The sequence below is a fragment of the Podarcis gaigeae genome, assembly GCF_964106915.1.
Source record: "Podarcis gaigeae genome assembly, chromosome: 4".
NCBI lineage: Eukaryota > Metazoa > Chordata > Lepidosauria > Squamata > Lacertidae > Podarcis > Podarcis gaigeae.
Genome location: NC_139677.1, coordinates 34,362,882 through 34,378,504, shown reverse-complemented (window position 1 = coordinate 34,378,504; position 15,623 = coordinate 34,362,882). Strand labels below are relative to the sequence as shown.

Below are 15,623 nucleotides of genomic sequence, written 5' to 3'. Positions count from 1 at the left end.
GTGTATTTAAGAAAATATTGTGATATCTTTATTTTTATATACTGCAGAGAACTAGGGATGTAAATATTTTCCACCGGTATAGGTTAAAGTTTTCAAAACACTATAAATCATTCTTATGAAACCTGACTGGAGCAAGCAGGGAATAGATCAGCCCTGCCGCTCTTCCTGGCGTGGCTGACAAAATATTTCCAGCTCGCATAAAACATTCCATAAGCAATTACTGAGGGTGTGGCGGCCAGGCCAGCTGCCCTGTAATACTGAAAACACATGGGTCCATCTTTCGCGGGCTTAGGCAGAGAGAGCTGGAAACCTTTGCTGCGACTTGAATGCAAGAGGAGCTGGATAATGTTTAGCACAGGGGTGGCCCTCCCAGCTTGCATGGCCAAGAGCAGAGGGCAAATGGGAGTTGCAACGCAACATCTATAGGGCACTTGCTGCAGTAGAGAGGATGCAGGACTTATGCACAACTTTCTGTATGACTTGCTGCCCTAAGGATTCAGCAGCCTGCTGTAAATACAGTTGTACCTTGGGAGTCGAAAGGAATCCATTCCGGAAGTCCTTTCGACTTGCAAAACATTCGGAAACCAAAGCGTGATTCTGATTGGCTGCAGGAAGCTTCTGCAGTCAAACGGAAGCCACAGAAGCCCTGTTGGACGTTTGGCTTTCAAAAAGAGTCCGCAAACCAGAACACTCACTTCCGAGTTTCCAGCGTTCGGGAGCCAAAACATTCGAGAACTAAGCTGTTCGAAAACCAAGGTACTAGTATACTGTAGTACTAATTGGGGTGGAGTGTGACTGGCAAGCAAGGCAAAGCCAAGCGGTTTTCTTTCCTCCTCCTCCCCCCCTATGTTTTTTTATTGATTTTCAAACAATTTCACAAATTCCTTTCCATTTCAGTACAATATTCCCTTAACATTTTGACTTTGCATCCTTACTTCCATGATGTTTCTGTTCAAATCGTTCACCTACTGCCATAAATGCAGTATTTTTTTCCTATGACATTATACAGGGGTCAGCAAACTTTTCACTGTCCTTCAGACCTTGGGGGGGGGCAGACTATATTTTTTGGGGGGGAAGGAATGAACGAATTCCTATGTCCCACAAATAACTCAGAGATGCATTTTAAATAAAAGGACACATTCTTCTCATGTAAAAACACACTGATTCCTGGACCATCCACAGGCCGGATTGAGTTTGCCTACCCATGATATATCCTACATTACATTCCTTTACCGTTCTTATTCCTTTGCTTATATTTCAAGTCCTGCTTGTGATTTAATTCAACTGTAATCTTTTCTCAGATAATCCGAAAAGGGTCTCCACTCTTCCACAAACATTTCTTCCTTTTCGGTCTCTTGTTTTCGCCGTCAATTGCATGTAGTCCAATAATTTCAAAGTCCATTCCTCTTTTGTTGGAACTTCTTTTTTCCCCATTTATGTGTATACAGAATTCTGGCTGCCGTGGTAGCGTAAATAAACAATTTAACCAACAAGAAGTTGTAGTACGTTGGGTGGAGACTTGTAGCGGTCAGGAGCCCCCAGAAGGGGGTTCCATGTATAAGATTATGCAGAGACAGAGTCTTGGTCTATTTCATCTTGCCTGTTAAGAATGAAGGCATAAGGTGCTTACACTGACAAGGGGGTAAATGAGGATTTGAAGTTAGTGGTAGTCATATGTAAAATCTGTCCACTCCGTCCCACTTTCATGCTAATGCTGAAGATCTGATTGGTGAACTTCATGCAATTCTGTGTGTTTGGCAACTTTGCAAATCCTAGGGATGGAAAGATCTGTCGATTTCAGTTCTCATAGTATCTCAATTTCCCCCGTTTTAAATTCAGCTCCCCACATTTTGCAGCAGTATTTGGATTTTAAAAAGAAATCCGCACGAAAATTTGTAAGCATTATAGTGAGATTTTTTCCTAACAAACACATTTTCATATGCAGTTGCAACTAATGGAATGTGTGCAACATGGGAGGGGTTTTTTCTAGGAAAACTTTCCTTGTTACTTTGTTGGATGTTGTTTACATAATCTTGTTATATTTATAGATCTGAAATGTTGCTTTTTGTATGTTATTATATTCGCTGTTTTGTTTTGCCGTGATATTAGGAAATTCTTTTCGCACTGTTTGGTTTTGAAATGCCTTGTTTTCTTTGTTGTAAGCTGCTTTGAGCATTTATGTGTGTGTGGAAAAGCAGCATACACACACAACATGAATGAATGTACAATTTTTACAAGCAGTTTCCTATAATATAATGCATGTTTGTAGATTATTTTCACTGGCATCTTCATTTTTATGTGTTTTTATTCCATTTTTTATATTGCATTTATAAGCATTTTTGTAAACGTTAATTGTAGAATTGCAACATTTGGATATGTGCAAATTTTGAAGGATAGCTGTGTTTCGGTTTTCATGTTTTGGAATCTGCACATTTGAGAGATTTAGATACGTACGGAATCAAAATTATGCTCCATCCCTTGTTATGACTGTATGAAAACTAATGAGCTAGTAGATTCAAGAGCATCATTTCATGGTTACACAGAGAGGCCAAAAGCTCAAAAGCAAATTAGCAAAGAATGTGAAATGTTCTTTTCACTCAAGATTTTGTCAGAAACATCTGAACCTCCTTCCTTCCCCCCCAACTAGCTGTGTTTCCTATAGCGATTTGGAATGTGTCTGACACTTTACAGCAGCTCTCGCTCATCCCTGGAATAAACTTGTGAAGTAATTTGTTAAATAGTCCCATTTTATAGATGGCAATGGGTGTGTCTTGCCCAAACCAAGAGGAAAAAAAGTATGGTTTGGAGGAATCTGAACTTGGTTCCCCATCATAGTTCAAGTCTGACATTCTTCCTACTAAACCCACATTGCCACCTAGATCAGGCATCCCCAAACTCGGCCATCCAGCTGTTTTTGGACTACAACTCCCATCATCCCTAGCTAACAGGACCAGTGGTCAGGGATGATGGGAATTGTAGTCCCAACACATCTGAAGGGCCAGGTTTGGGGATGCCTGACCTAAATCATAGCAGCTTTAACTATTTGGCCACACTGCGTAACTATCACCATAGGAATCTTTCCATTTAGATTCCAAAGTATCTCCAGGAAATCTAAATTCAATGCATTGTTACTTAAAGAGAAAAAAATTCTGTCTTGCTGCTTGGCTGCACAGCTCTGCAAACTGCTGTGGGCACTTCTAGACTGTCCCCATTTTAGGGTGGCAAACGGGCCGGGTTCCACCCAACTTTAGGAAGGCCCAGTGTGTGTGATGTCATGCACGTAACACGTGTGTGATGTCATGTGATGGGAGGAGTCCCAACAGAGCCCACTATGGTCACAGGTAGGCCAGCCAGGGCCATGGGAAGGCCTGCTAGGGCCTGTCACAGCCTTAGGAAGGCCTGGTGGGGTCTGCCGTAGCTGCAGGTAGGCCCAGTGGAGCCCACCACCGGCTGCACAATATTGAGGGGGCCCAACCCCCTCCTTGTAAAATTGGGGGGTGCCCCCCCTCTGCCTGTAAGGTGGGATTCAATCATTTGAGAATTTATTTTCACAGGTGTGGCAGAGGATTATTCTCTCTCTCTCTCTCTCTCTAAAGGAATTCCCAGTCCCACTGAGTTAACATTTATACACAATCCTATTTGCTTAGTGAAAAGAGAAAAAGTTAGCTTTGTACCTGTTTCTTCTTAGTTGTAGGGGAGGGCGAAGGTTTTTATAATCTCTATTACCGTGGAGGGCGAGGAAGTGCCTGAGTTAGCAGCAACTACTTTATCTCATCTCAGCTTTTCGTTCAGCACTTTTTGTAAAAGGGGGGGGGGCAAGTAATGTCTTAATACTTTTGACAAATGTTTTAGAGGATACCCCTGAGAGAGCAGAGAGTCCTCCTTCGGAAGGCCAGTCTAATCAAACAAAAGGCTCATTGCGGTTGCTGAACTCAGCAAACAAGAGACTGATCCCGGCGCCGGATAGATATATTATGTTCGACGCCAGTTGTGAGCTTCGGAGGTGCTGCGCATCCTTTCTCCCAGGAACACATGCCAACAAAGGGCAACTCTCTTATATACATATATATTTATATCAGTGTGCTATCTAGAGACGAAGTCTTCCTTGCAAAAGAAATCTGTCAAGGCCCAAGGAAAGCAATTACGCTGGGCTCACTTATCGGCATTGTAAAATGTTCTCTCTCTCTTTGCCGTGTAATTGTCATACATCAGCTCATCTGGGAACGAAAGGCCTTCAGTTCTGTTGATTACGTGGTTGCGATCTGTTATAAATTACGTTAAAATGCATCCACGAGGCCATCTGAGGGCGAGAGAATCCAATTACAGGGGGAGTCCAGGAAAGGGAGAAGGGAGCTCCCTCCCAAACGACTGAAATTGGATTTCCACCTTTCTTCGAGAAATGAAAGCGCTCTTTGCCTACCATTCGGATACAGAATGCTGACACTGTTTTGACAGGGGGGTTCTTATTCATCAATGAGTGAGCAAGTATATTAGCCAGTGCTTGCTGCTTTGCAAGCACAAATGGAACTTCACACTGATCAGAGTGATGCTCTGCTTTGTTTGTCATCATACTGCAGCAAGGAGCCTTGCCGTGTCAATGTTCTTGCGTTAACTGCATGCAAAAAAGGGGGGGTGTTGCTGATAGGAATGTTTCCAAATAATTTGGGGGAGAATTATAAGCACCTAATTATACATAAGGGACGTGGGTGGCGCTGTGGGTTAAACCACAGAACCTAGGACTTGCCGATCAGAAAGTCGGCAGTTCGAATCCCCACGACGGGGTGAGCTCCCGTTGCTCGGCCCCTGCTCCTGCCAACCTAGCAGTTCGAAAGCATGTCAAAGTGCAAGTAGATAAATAGGTACCGCTCTGGCGGGAAGTTAAACGGCGTTTCTGTGTGCTGCTCAGGTTCTCCAGAAGTGGCTTAGTCATGTTGGCCACATGACCCGGAAGCTGTACGCCGGCTCCCTCGGCCAGTAAAGCGAGATGAGCGCCGCAACCCCAGAGTCGGTCACGACTAGACCTAATGGTCAGGGGTCCTTTTACTTTTACCTAATTGTACATCTATATAGCCATGCACACACACACACACATACAGATGCATATCTATATACATACCTATCACTTTTATTTCCACCCTTCCTCCAAATAAGCTTGTTTCCGGCTGCTCCAAAGGGCAGGGCACAAACCAGTCGATTCAAGTTACAAAAACGGAGATTCCAGCTTAACGCCAGGAAGAACTTTCTGGCCGTAAGAACTGTTCAACAGTGGAACAGACTCCCTTGGGATGTGGAGGACTTTCCTTCATAGGAGGTTTTTAAGCAGAAGCTAGATGACCATCTGTCATGAATACTTTAGTTAGGATTCCTGTGGGGGTTGGACCAGATGACCCTCTGAGACCCTTCCAACTCTACAATTCTATGATTCTGAGGAGCTCAGGCCGTTAGCCAAAAAGTGCAAAGACATTGTGCAAATTACACCCAGGCGCAGTTCAAAAGACAACAGCGTGCTCTTTTTCAAGTCATTCAGAAAACTTTGGACTCAAACAGGCACATGAACCAACCATAACTTGAAAGATGCAGAAAATGATGCAGAAATTCAGGAAGAAACTGTATCCCCACCATCAGTATTGATGCGAGAAATGCTATCAAATAGACATCCATGATAATTGCGTAACTGCACCCTCACAGCAATTACAAGGGATACCAAATTGATCAGATCTGTACTTTAAGTTTACGATCTTGATTTTTGTAGTTCAGTGGCCTGCACAGTTCTCCAAATGTAGCAGTGTAGTTCTTGGCTGTTTGTGCATGTAAAGACACATACACATTCAGTCTTGGAAGTGCATAAAACTATGTGTAAATCACCTTGAGGGGGTTGCTTAGAAAGTGATTAATAAATTGATGATAATGGAATACAACCATAATAATATATGTTTTGTACCCTGTACAATACCAGTGTTGTTATTTATACATAGAATTATGCAGATAAAACATGTGATATTCATCGTGCTTCATCACATGTAAAACTATGAGAAACTTACTAAAAAATAATAATGTACTGATTAATACCAGAAGACAACAGAATTGAACCATGAATGAACAAATATATAAAGGAATCTGAGTCAGAAGATAGCTGTTTTGCAAGTCCATCATTTTCAAGACCAAATAATGCCTTATCTATGGGAAATAGCACATTTCCCCACGTACCAAATGTTATGCTTTGGCCCTCTTGGAATTTTCTCTCAATAGAAATGCAACCTTCAAAGTAACCATCAGAACTGTGTGGAACAAAGTTGAAAACAACTGAACATTTTCTGTGGGCAAACCTTCCGCCCGCCCACCCCACCAGCACGCAGAAAGAAACCTGATCGTGCAGAAAGGCTCTTAATTAGCATGATTGCTGCCGAAAGAATGGAGTATTTAAATCTCCATGTTTAAACAAAAGAGGTATTTGCTCTGCCGTGAAAGTCCAATGATAAAACCTTATAATAACGGGTAAGTGTTCAGGATATGCAGACGGTGCCAATGCCAGCTTGAGCCTAATTAGTTAGGGAATCAAGGAGAATTTTAAATGTTAATTAGGTAAGAAGCATCCTACTGTATGTGCCTAATTTACTGTACAGGATTAATTTATCTGAGCTAGCATGAAGCAATTAAGAAACCCTGATTATATTTTCAGAAAGCTTGTATTAACATTCCCATAATTGACAACGTATTGATTTATATTCTCCCAGATTGCACTTTGTCTTTTTGCTTGAACTTGAAACCTGCCACCGATAATCTTAAACGTTTTCAGCCTGCCGGGACATTTTTCAGAAACCAGAAATAATGGTGGCGGTTGTTTTTATTTTGAGTGTGGCTTTACGGCAGGGAGCAAGCAGGATTGGGTACTTGTGGGTACGCGTTAGTGCTTCTACTGTATAATGTGCAAAGTAGCCACACAGGTTTTACTTCCTTGCTTACTCCGTCGAAGCTTGCGAAGGAGAACTACAACTGGAACGTCTCCTTCCTGTCCCTTTCCATGGCGAATCCTTAAAAAATATATAATGCAGCCATATCACCGCTTATAAGGACAGAAGCAAATAAATGGTAAAGTTGTGTACCTTCTTGTCTATAAAAAGTGGTGCTTTGCAGATCAATTTCTTTTTCAGCAGGTGTGCCAACCTCTTTCTCCCCTCTCCCCACCCGATGTTGCTGGACTACAACTCTCATCATCCTTGACTATCGGCCATGATGGCTGGTGGTTGATGGGAGTTGGAGTCCTGACAACATCATAAAGAGGCACAGGTCCCCCCGTCCATCTTTACTGGTTAATCCCAAACAGGTTATTTATAGAATCAATATGATATTTTATGGATAAGTCGCTTGCCTTTATTGTGATGGGTAATATGGGAAAGCGGTATAAATATCAGAGGATGATAACGAAGAGCAGCTATGCTGGATCAAACCAAAGGTTTGTCTGGTCCAATGGGCGGGCAGATGGCACCGTCCCTAAAACAAATTGTGCATGTTAAGCTTTTTGCTAATGGCTTGCTTCTATTATTTCCTTTGCTCCAGGACTCTGAATTTGACCCGTTGAAGTTTACTAGCCTAATTGAATGCGAGGAGCCGAATAACGACTTAAGCAGGTTTCGAGGCTTCATGTGAGTATACCCTTGCAATTCCATCTACGGTTAAGGATTGCCCTGCAGGTTTAGACTGCCATCTTCTGCACGCTTACCTGGGAGTAAGGCCCGTCGAGCTTAATAGGACTTAACTTCCGAGTAGACACGTATGGGCTTGCGCTGTCAAACCTTTGCATAGTGAAGTTCGCAAGTCTTATGAATCGTTTATGGGAGGAGAGGGAAGTGATGAAAATGAATTTGACGGGGGTAGTGAACATGTGACTGATGGCGTGACTTGTTTTTCGCTACATCTTCGTACCCATCAGCAGCTCAGGAAAAAGCACAAAAGGATACGAGTCGCATTTGGGGAAGGCTTAAAACTTGAAAGTGTTTCAGTAGTTGGTGGAAACGGAACCTGAGGCCGCTGGATGAATTAAACAAGAGCTACAGTGAGGGTGCTAAATTATGAAGCAAAGCCAAAACCATTTTGGGAAGATTTTTTTTAAAAAAAAATACAAATGTACATGGAAAACCTGTTAAGAGGGGATTGGAACTCCTGTTCATCTGATTATCTGACATCAGCAGAGAGAATGGAGAAAAGCTGTTTAATTTCTTGGGTGAGGCTTAGCATCCATCTTTCCATAGACTATTTCAGTCCTGTGTCAAAAATCAGACCTCTGTTATATTCTTAACATTAGAGCAGCCATACTGGATAAAATCAAGGGCCCCTCATGTCTAGCACCCTCTCTGCTCCCAGAGTTGCCACAGGAGACAGCTTCTTGCTTGGTTTTGAGCTGTTGGAGTGGATAGTGGAGTTTATTTGTATTTATTTAAATGGGTTGGTTTATCTTTCCCAGGAGTTACTGGGGATTGAACCTGTGACTTTTTGTGTGGGAAGCAGTTGCTCTAACACTAAGTGATGGCCATTCTTTCTGAATATGTTTGATATGTTGTGGGTCAGTTCAAGCACGATCTTGTGGGGAGCAATTTTTGATAAAAAGTTTCCGTTCTTGGAATTTATTCTCCTCGACTCTCTGGGCAACTTTCTGCTTGCAAGACATATTGAATTCGGTGGCATTTGGTCACTTTCCCATCAGTACTTAACATTTTAGTTACTTAATTATGGCGTTATAAAATTATCTGGGCAGCTTACAATAAATAAGTAAAAGAATAATTGAAATACGGAGTAAGACAGGAAACGTATATCCCATGCCCATAGAATGTCCCACACAAAGTCTTGGTCTCCATTCAGGATTAAATCAAGTGTTGTCTCTTCTTTCCTCAGCTCAATTAATATTTCCAAGAGGTAGCCATTTATCGTATTTAGAAGTTTTGTTTCTTTGTCATTGCCTAAACATAGCTTTACCCACACAATGTGAGAAAAACAGAAGTTACCCGTTATTATAACACTTTCTTCTTCCTCTGCTTCTCCCAATTCCTTTTTCCCATCTCAAGACCATGGTCAGTTTTTGTCAGGGAAGATAGTATGACCCTGCTACTAAACTACATTTTGGCTCAGTATTTCCACCCACAGTGACTCTTACATCAGTTTTCCTAATTTCCTTCTTCGGCAGACAAAAGCAAATCTTCCCCAATCGGCCCTTTACAATTATTTCTATACAATCTATATTCCAAAATAACTGTATCCCACAGATTTTTGCTTTTCCTCTATCTTTCTGATAACATCAACGGTATGTCTGTTTCCTCTCCACATTTTCTGTTTGTGTGCATTTTCCTTAGTTTTTTTAAACTGCTGTCATTTGTTTCTAGCCTTGTTCATATGTCACAGTGAACCACAGATACAGTAACAGTTTACCAATAAAATACAAACTGCATTATATGGTCACAGAAGTTTATCACGGCCACTTTGTTCCCCTCTAGTCAGAAAGCATGATCCCTGGCTTAGCAGCACATATGAACCAGGGATCCTAATTTGTTTCCCTCAAACCACAGTCTGAAACCAAGGTTTGTTCTTGGCTTACCAGATCATGGTTTGTTCCCTCCATACACTAGTGAGAAAGGGACACGGGTGGGGCTGTAGCCTAAACCACTGAGCCTCAGGGGTTGCCAGTCAGATGGTCTGCGGTTTGAATCCCTGAGACAGAGTGGACTCCTGTTGCTCTGTCCCAGCTCCTACCAACCTAGCAGTTCAAAAGCACACCAGTGCAAGTAGATAAATAGATACCGCTGTGGTGGGAAGGTAAATGGCGTTTCCGTGAACTCTGGTTTCCATCACGGTATTCTGTTGCTCAAGAAGCGGTTAAGTCATGCTGGCCACATGACCCGGAAAGCTGTCTGTGGACAAATGCTGGCTCCCTTGGCCTGAAAGCAAGATGAGCACTGCAACCCCATAGTCGCCTTTGACCGGACTTAACCGTCTGGGATCATTTACCTTACCTTAGTATTGGGAGGAGACAGCAGCCCAGAAAGATGTATTCATGGGATACCATTAGCTATGGTTTACTGTGATGTGTGAACTGTGCCATGTTTACCACCATTATCGCTTTGTAGACCTGAAACACTGATACCCTCAACCTGAGTCATACTGAACAGAATGTTCCTGTTTGCAGCATTTGTGATATTAAACCCTAGCAATCTGGTTCTACTGCATTCAAGTGACATTGTCTGTCTAGTACACGTTTGTGTTGTTCCAAAATGTTTCCATTGCCCAGCAAATCCTTCTTCCTAGAAACTCCATTGTCTCATGCATGCGGATGGCTTTAAGAGCTTGGATTTTAATAACACACCTAACAACCTAGAATTTTTTTACCAGTGTGTCCCAACTACGTTTCCCAATGTCATCAAATTCTGGCCTGCATCATAATCACTCACTCCTCCATCACGACTTACTATTTAACAACCTACCTGTGTTTCTTTTGAACCTGGTAGGCCTGTCACCACATGATCAAGGCATCCATCACAAACTCACCTGCCGTATCTTTTCAATGATTAAATCACTCGTTTCCAGAGCCCAAACCCAGAATTGTATCCTCCTTGAGAGAGGGTATCAATTCATTATGGGAGAAATGTTTCCTTTCTTAGGGATAATTTCTCTACTGCTCAGTAAGGTTCCCTTCTATTTAAAATAAGAATAAGAAGAATAAGAATAAGAATAAATGCAACTGGCAATTGCAAAGTCAAATGAATGGTTTGAAAGTGATTGTGATCAGTTCCCCCATTTTATTGCTTTTTTTCCTTTTCGCTTGTGTAACTTACCTGGCAAATAACAGGTGTCATCAGTATGTCGTACTGTGATATCTGCCATCTCTGCACTCAGAAGCAGAGGCATAGGGGCAAACTGCCAACAGTGCCAGTCAAGCATTCGGGACAAAGGGGTCACAACCAGCAGCCTACCTCTTCTGTTCCGTTAGCCACGGTGAGATTTTAGGAAATGATATGTTTAGACTTCCATAAACATCATTTTGAGTCATAGGCGGTTCCTATGCCTGCCATGATCTCAAGGCTTTCCTTGTGCCCTGTAATCACTATGTCATATCAAATACCCATAGCAGACTATTAGGGACATAGGAAGCTACCTTATACTGAGTCAGACAGTGGGGTCTTTCATAGACTGACTGTGTGTAGAGGAATGGTAGGAGGGACCAGCTGAGGACCCCCCCCCCCGGGAACCTTCAGGGGAAGACAGCTCAGTAAGATAGCAAACATTAAAAACTTCCCTAAACAGGGCTGCCTTCAGATGTCTTCTAAAAGTCAGATAGTTGTTTATTTCCTTGACATCTGATGGGAGGGCGTTCCACAGGGTGGGCGCCACCACCGAGAAGGCCCTCAGCCTGGTTCCCTGTAACCTCACTTCTCACAATGAGGGAACCACCAGAAGGCCCTTGGAGCTGGACCTTAGTGTACAGGCTGAGTGATAGGGGTGGAGATGCTCCTTCAGGCATACTGGGCGAAAACCATTTAGGGCTTTAAAGGTCAGCACTAACACCTTGAATTGTGCTCAGAAACGTACTGGGAGTCAACGTAGATCCTTTAAGAACGGTGTTATGGCAGCCACTCCCAGTCACCAGTCTGGCAGCTGCATTCTGGATTAGTTGTCATTTCCTGTTCACCTTCAAAAGGAGCCCCACATAGAGCACAGCAGATGCCGTACTATGGAGCTAGGAAGGGTAAGTCCGTTTCGGTCCACACGAGTGTCTCCTCCCACTCTGTTTTCTGTTTCACTCTTGGCAATTTCCGTTACGAGCTACTTGGAGACAGGAACCTATCCTTTTAGCTGTTGTTATTTCTGTAAAGCTCCACAGATACTTAGAATGTTACATAAATAAAGAAAAACCATAAATACAACCACAGGGCTTTGGGTTCTTTGCAACCGGCAGGTTTATGAACTGCTACATTCAACACGAGTCGACTCATGAAACCCCATTCTGTGATGTATTGAGTTAGTCTCCCTAGTGTCAGAGTGCCTTTTATCATTTTGCCTAGTAGAGATGGTGATCGGGAAGGTATTGCCAGGCAGAAAGCATTAAAGTGCACAATAGCTGACTTACCCTATATGTCTACAGAAAGGATTACAATGAGATTGTGCAGCCTAGGACTTTGAGCACCCTGAAGGGCTATATACATGCTTCATGATCTAGGCAATGATTAATAATAATAAGATGCACTGCAGTCCATTTCTGTATTATTTCACGTCCCAACCCCTTGTGATTCAGTGAGAAGAGTGCTGTGTGTATGTTAGCCTCTCAGCCACACACTCAAATCACTTGCTCCATTCCAGTAAGAGTCACCAATGTGCCTTTTAGTCCCAGGCATGGCAATCACACAATACTAGTTGTTGAAATTGCTGCACCCTAAGTGCTTAATGAGGGTGAAAAAGGAGAGTGCAAAATATGGTCTGAAGCTCAACATCAAAAAAACTAAGATCATGACCACTGGTCCCATCACCTCCTGGCAAATAGAAGGGGAAGAAATGGAGGCAGTGAGAGACTTTACTTTCTTGGGCTCAATGATCACTACAGATGGTGACAGCCGTCACGAAATTAAAATACATCTGCTTCTTGGGAGAAAAGCAATGACAAACCTAGACAGCTTCTTAAAAAGCAGAGACATCACCTTGACAAAGAAAAGGTCCGTATAGTAAAAGCTATAGTTTTCCCAGTAGTGATGTATGGAAGTGAGAGCTGGACCATAAAGAAGGCTGATCGCCAAAGAATTGATGCTTTTGAATTGTGGTGCTGGAGGAGACTCTTGAGAGTCCCATGGACTGCAAGAAGAACAAACCTATCCATTCTTAAGAAAATCAGCCCTGAGTGCTCACTGGAAGGACAGATCATGAAGCTGAGGCTCCAATACTTTGGCCACCTCATGAGAAGACTCCCTGGAAAAGACCCTGATGCTGGGAAAGATTGAGGGCACAAGGAGAAGGGACGACAGAGGACGAGATGGTTGGACAGTATTCTCGAAGCTACCAGCATGAGTTTGACCAAACTGCGGGAGGCAGTAGAAGACAGGAGTGTCTGGCGTGCTCTGGTCCATGGGGTCACGAAGAGTCGGACATGACTAAACGACTAAACAACAACAACAACAAAAGTGTATTCAACTGATTATCACCTTGTTTGAGAAAGGTATAGGAAGACCTGATTCCCACCCGCAATGGACAATTAACTTTGTCAGAGCCAAAAAGCAGACTCTAATGGGAGAATTTTGTTTCTAGCTCCGTGCATTTAATGCCATTTTTATCTCTGGATCAGGATAGTTGTTCCTTTGCCTCAGTCCCCCTTGCCTGTAAAATGGGAATACTTTATTGAATTGGAAATTGTCGTTAAGGGGTTGTTGCTTTTTGTGAGGGAAAATGACCCTTTTCATAAAGGGCCTTCTCAGTTGAGGCACCTGCCCATGGGACTGCCTCTCAAATATCTGAGAGATCCTTTCTTTCCCCGTGGACTGTCTTGGGTGTGAAAATTGGCAAAGAATACCCCTTTGGGAGCTCTGCTACCCTCAGAAATTTGAGAGGTGGTGGCCCAGATCAGGGCATTCTCTGCAGTGGCCTCTAAACTGTGGAATTTCCTCCCCACTGAGATGCATTTGGCAGCTTCATTGTATAACTTTTGTCCTTTGCTGGCCCCACTCTGTTATTCTGATTGTAAATTGTTTTAACTGATCTTAATATTATATTTTTACATTGCTGCAACCTGCCCAAGGACTTTATGATGAAGGGCTGGTAAGAAATCTTAATAATAATAAGCCTCTTCGTTGATGCTCTTGAACTAGATGGTTAAGGTGCATCTCTTCCACATTTTATTTACTTTAATTTCCAACTGCTTGTGGGTTGATTTTATGGGTTTCTTTTAATTGCTCTTTTTATAGTTCTTTTTACTTATTTGAGTTGTCTGTTTTAATGTTATAAACATTGGGAGCTTTCTAAAGGGCCAAAAGTCAATATATAAATGACTTCCTAGAGAAATATAGTTGTATTGCAAACTCTTCCGTAGGAATTATGGTAAATGTTGTTAAAAAGCAGTAACTTCTCTTCATTTTCAAACCTTAAATTTTACTGAAGGGGGGACTTCCATGTGAAAGCTTTGTGAAATTCCATTGAAGGACAACAGGCAAGAGATGAAATGGGAAATCCCCGGTTATTGTTTGTAAATTGATTATAAAGATGCTAGGGTTGATTTTCCTGCCTTCTATAGGTTGGTAAGGAATGAAACAAGTCCTCTGCCGCAGTTATGAAACGTATACATAAGTTGATATCTCTTGTGCTTTTGCAGTGTGCATAGAAGTGGCAAAAAGGTTGCGCTGAGTAAAGAAAACCTCTTGTTGCGGGGATGTACGATTAGAAATACAGAAGAAGTCTCAGGAATAGTCATCTATGCCGGTAAGAGGCAGCTGCTACCCTTTACCTTGTGCTTTTACACTTCGTTCCTTTTGATCACCCCCAAAATGATTGTGTATACACCATCATGGCATTCAACTTCCTTTCGGCAGGGCACGAGACGAAAGCCTTTCTCAATAACAGCGGGCCGCGTTACAAGCGAAGCAAGCTCGAAAGACAAATGAATGTCGATGTCCTTTGGTGTGTCCTCATTCTTATTGTGATGTGCTTGTTTTCAGCCGTTGGTAAGTCCCCACCATTTTTAGCTATAAGGTGTAAAAAAAAAAAAAATTAAAGGCAGGGAATGAATAACAATGAAAATAAATACAGATAAATAATTTTCTTTATTCATGTATTGGAACAAACACAGCCGGCATAAGTAACTTTGTGTTTGAGACCCAGCTCTGCTCAACTAAAATTAGATGCTTTGGGAGCAGAGATTTCTTTATTGTAAAATATACCTTATAATTTTACAAATAAATAAAGAATACAGTACCTCGGAAGTCGAACACCTTGCGGGTCAAACGTTTTGGCTCCCGAACGTCACAAATCTGGAAGTCAGTGTTCCAGTTGCGAACGTTCTTTGGAACCAGAACATCCAACGTGGCTTCTGTGGCTTCCGATTGGCTGCAGGAGCTTCCTACAGCCAATCGGAAGCTGCATCTTGGTTTCCAAACATTTTGGAAGTCGAACAGACTTCCGGAATGGATTCTGTTCAATTTCCGAGGTGCCACTGTATACCACATTAGATAGATAGATAGATAGATAGATAGATAGATAGATAGATAGATAGATAGATAGATAGATACCAGAATACCATGAGATTCTGGGGATTGAACCCAAGATATTCTGCATACAAAGCAGACTTTCTGCCACTGAGCATACACATTACATGCATACACATACTCCAATTGTATGGGGCAGCAACTTCTATGCTGACTGATTTTGGTGTGTGTGTTCGTGTGTGTAGGTAAAGATAATTTCTTGTAAGCAATGTCCTCAGTTCTGAGAACCTCAAAAATCAGAGGGTTTCATTTCTTTAACAGCCACACAGTCAGAAAATTTGGGGTTTCTGAGAGAGAAATGTTCTGCACCAAGGGATCGAGGCGAGAAGGGGCACAGTGCTATTATCTCTGAGTGGGGGTAGGAATATGTTAAATATTGTGACAGGCTACCCCGATCCC

General features: G+C 42.4%; 1 protein-coding gene across 4 annotated transcripts in view; it reads left to right on the top strand.

Moving 5' to 3' along the window:
- Positions 1-15,623, top strand: part of ATP10A (ATPase phospholipid transporting 10A (putative)) — a 148,357-nt gene that overhangs the window by 88,755 nt on the left and 43,979 nt on the right. For all 4 annotated transcript variants that reach the window (XM_083734165.1, XM_083734163.1, XM_083734164.1 and 1 more), the window contains 3 exons: positions 7,558-7,643; positions 14,336-14,442; positions 14,553-14,684. In XM_083734165.1, coding sequence (XP_083590291.1) covers positions 7,558-7,643; positions 14,336-14,442; positions 14,553-14,684 — 325 coding nt within the window. The remainder of the gene's footprint in view (positions 1-7,557; positions 7,644-14,335; positions 14,443-14,552; positions 14,685-15,623) is intronic.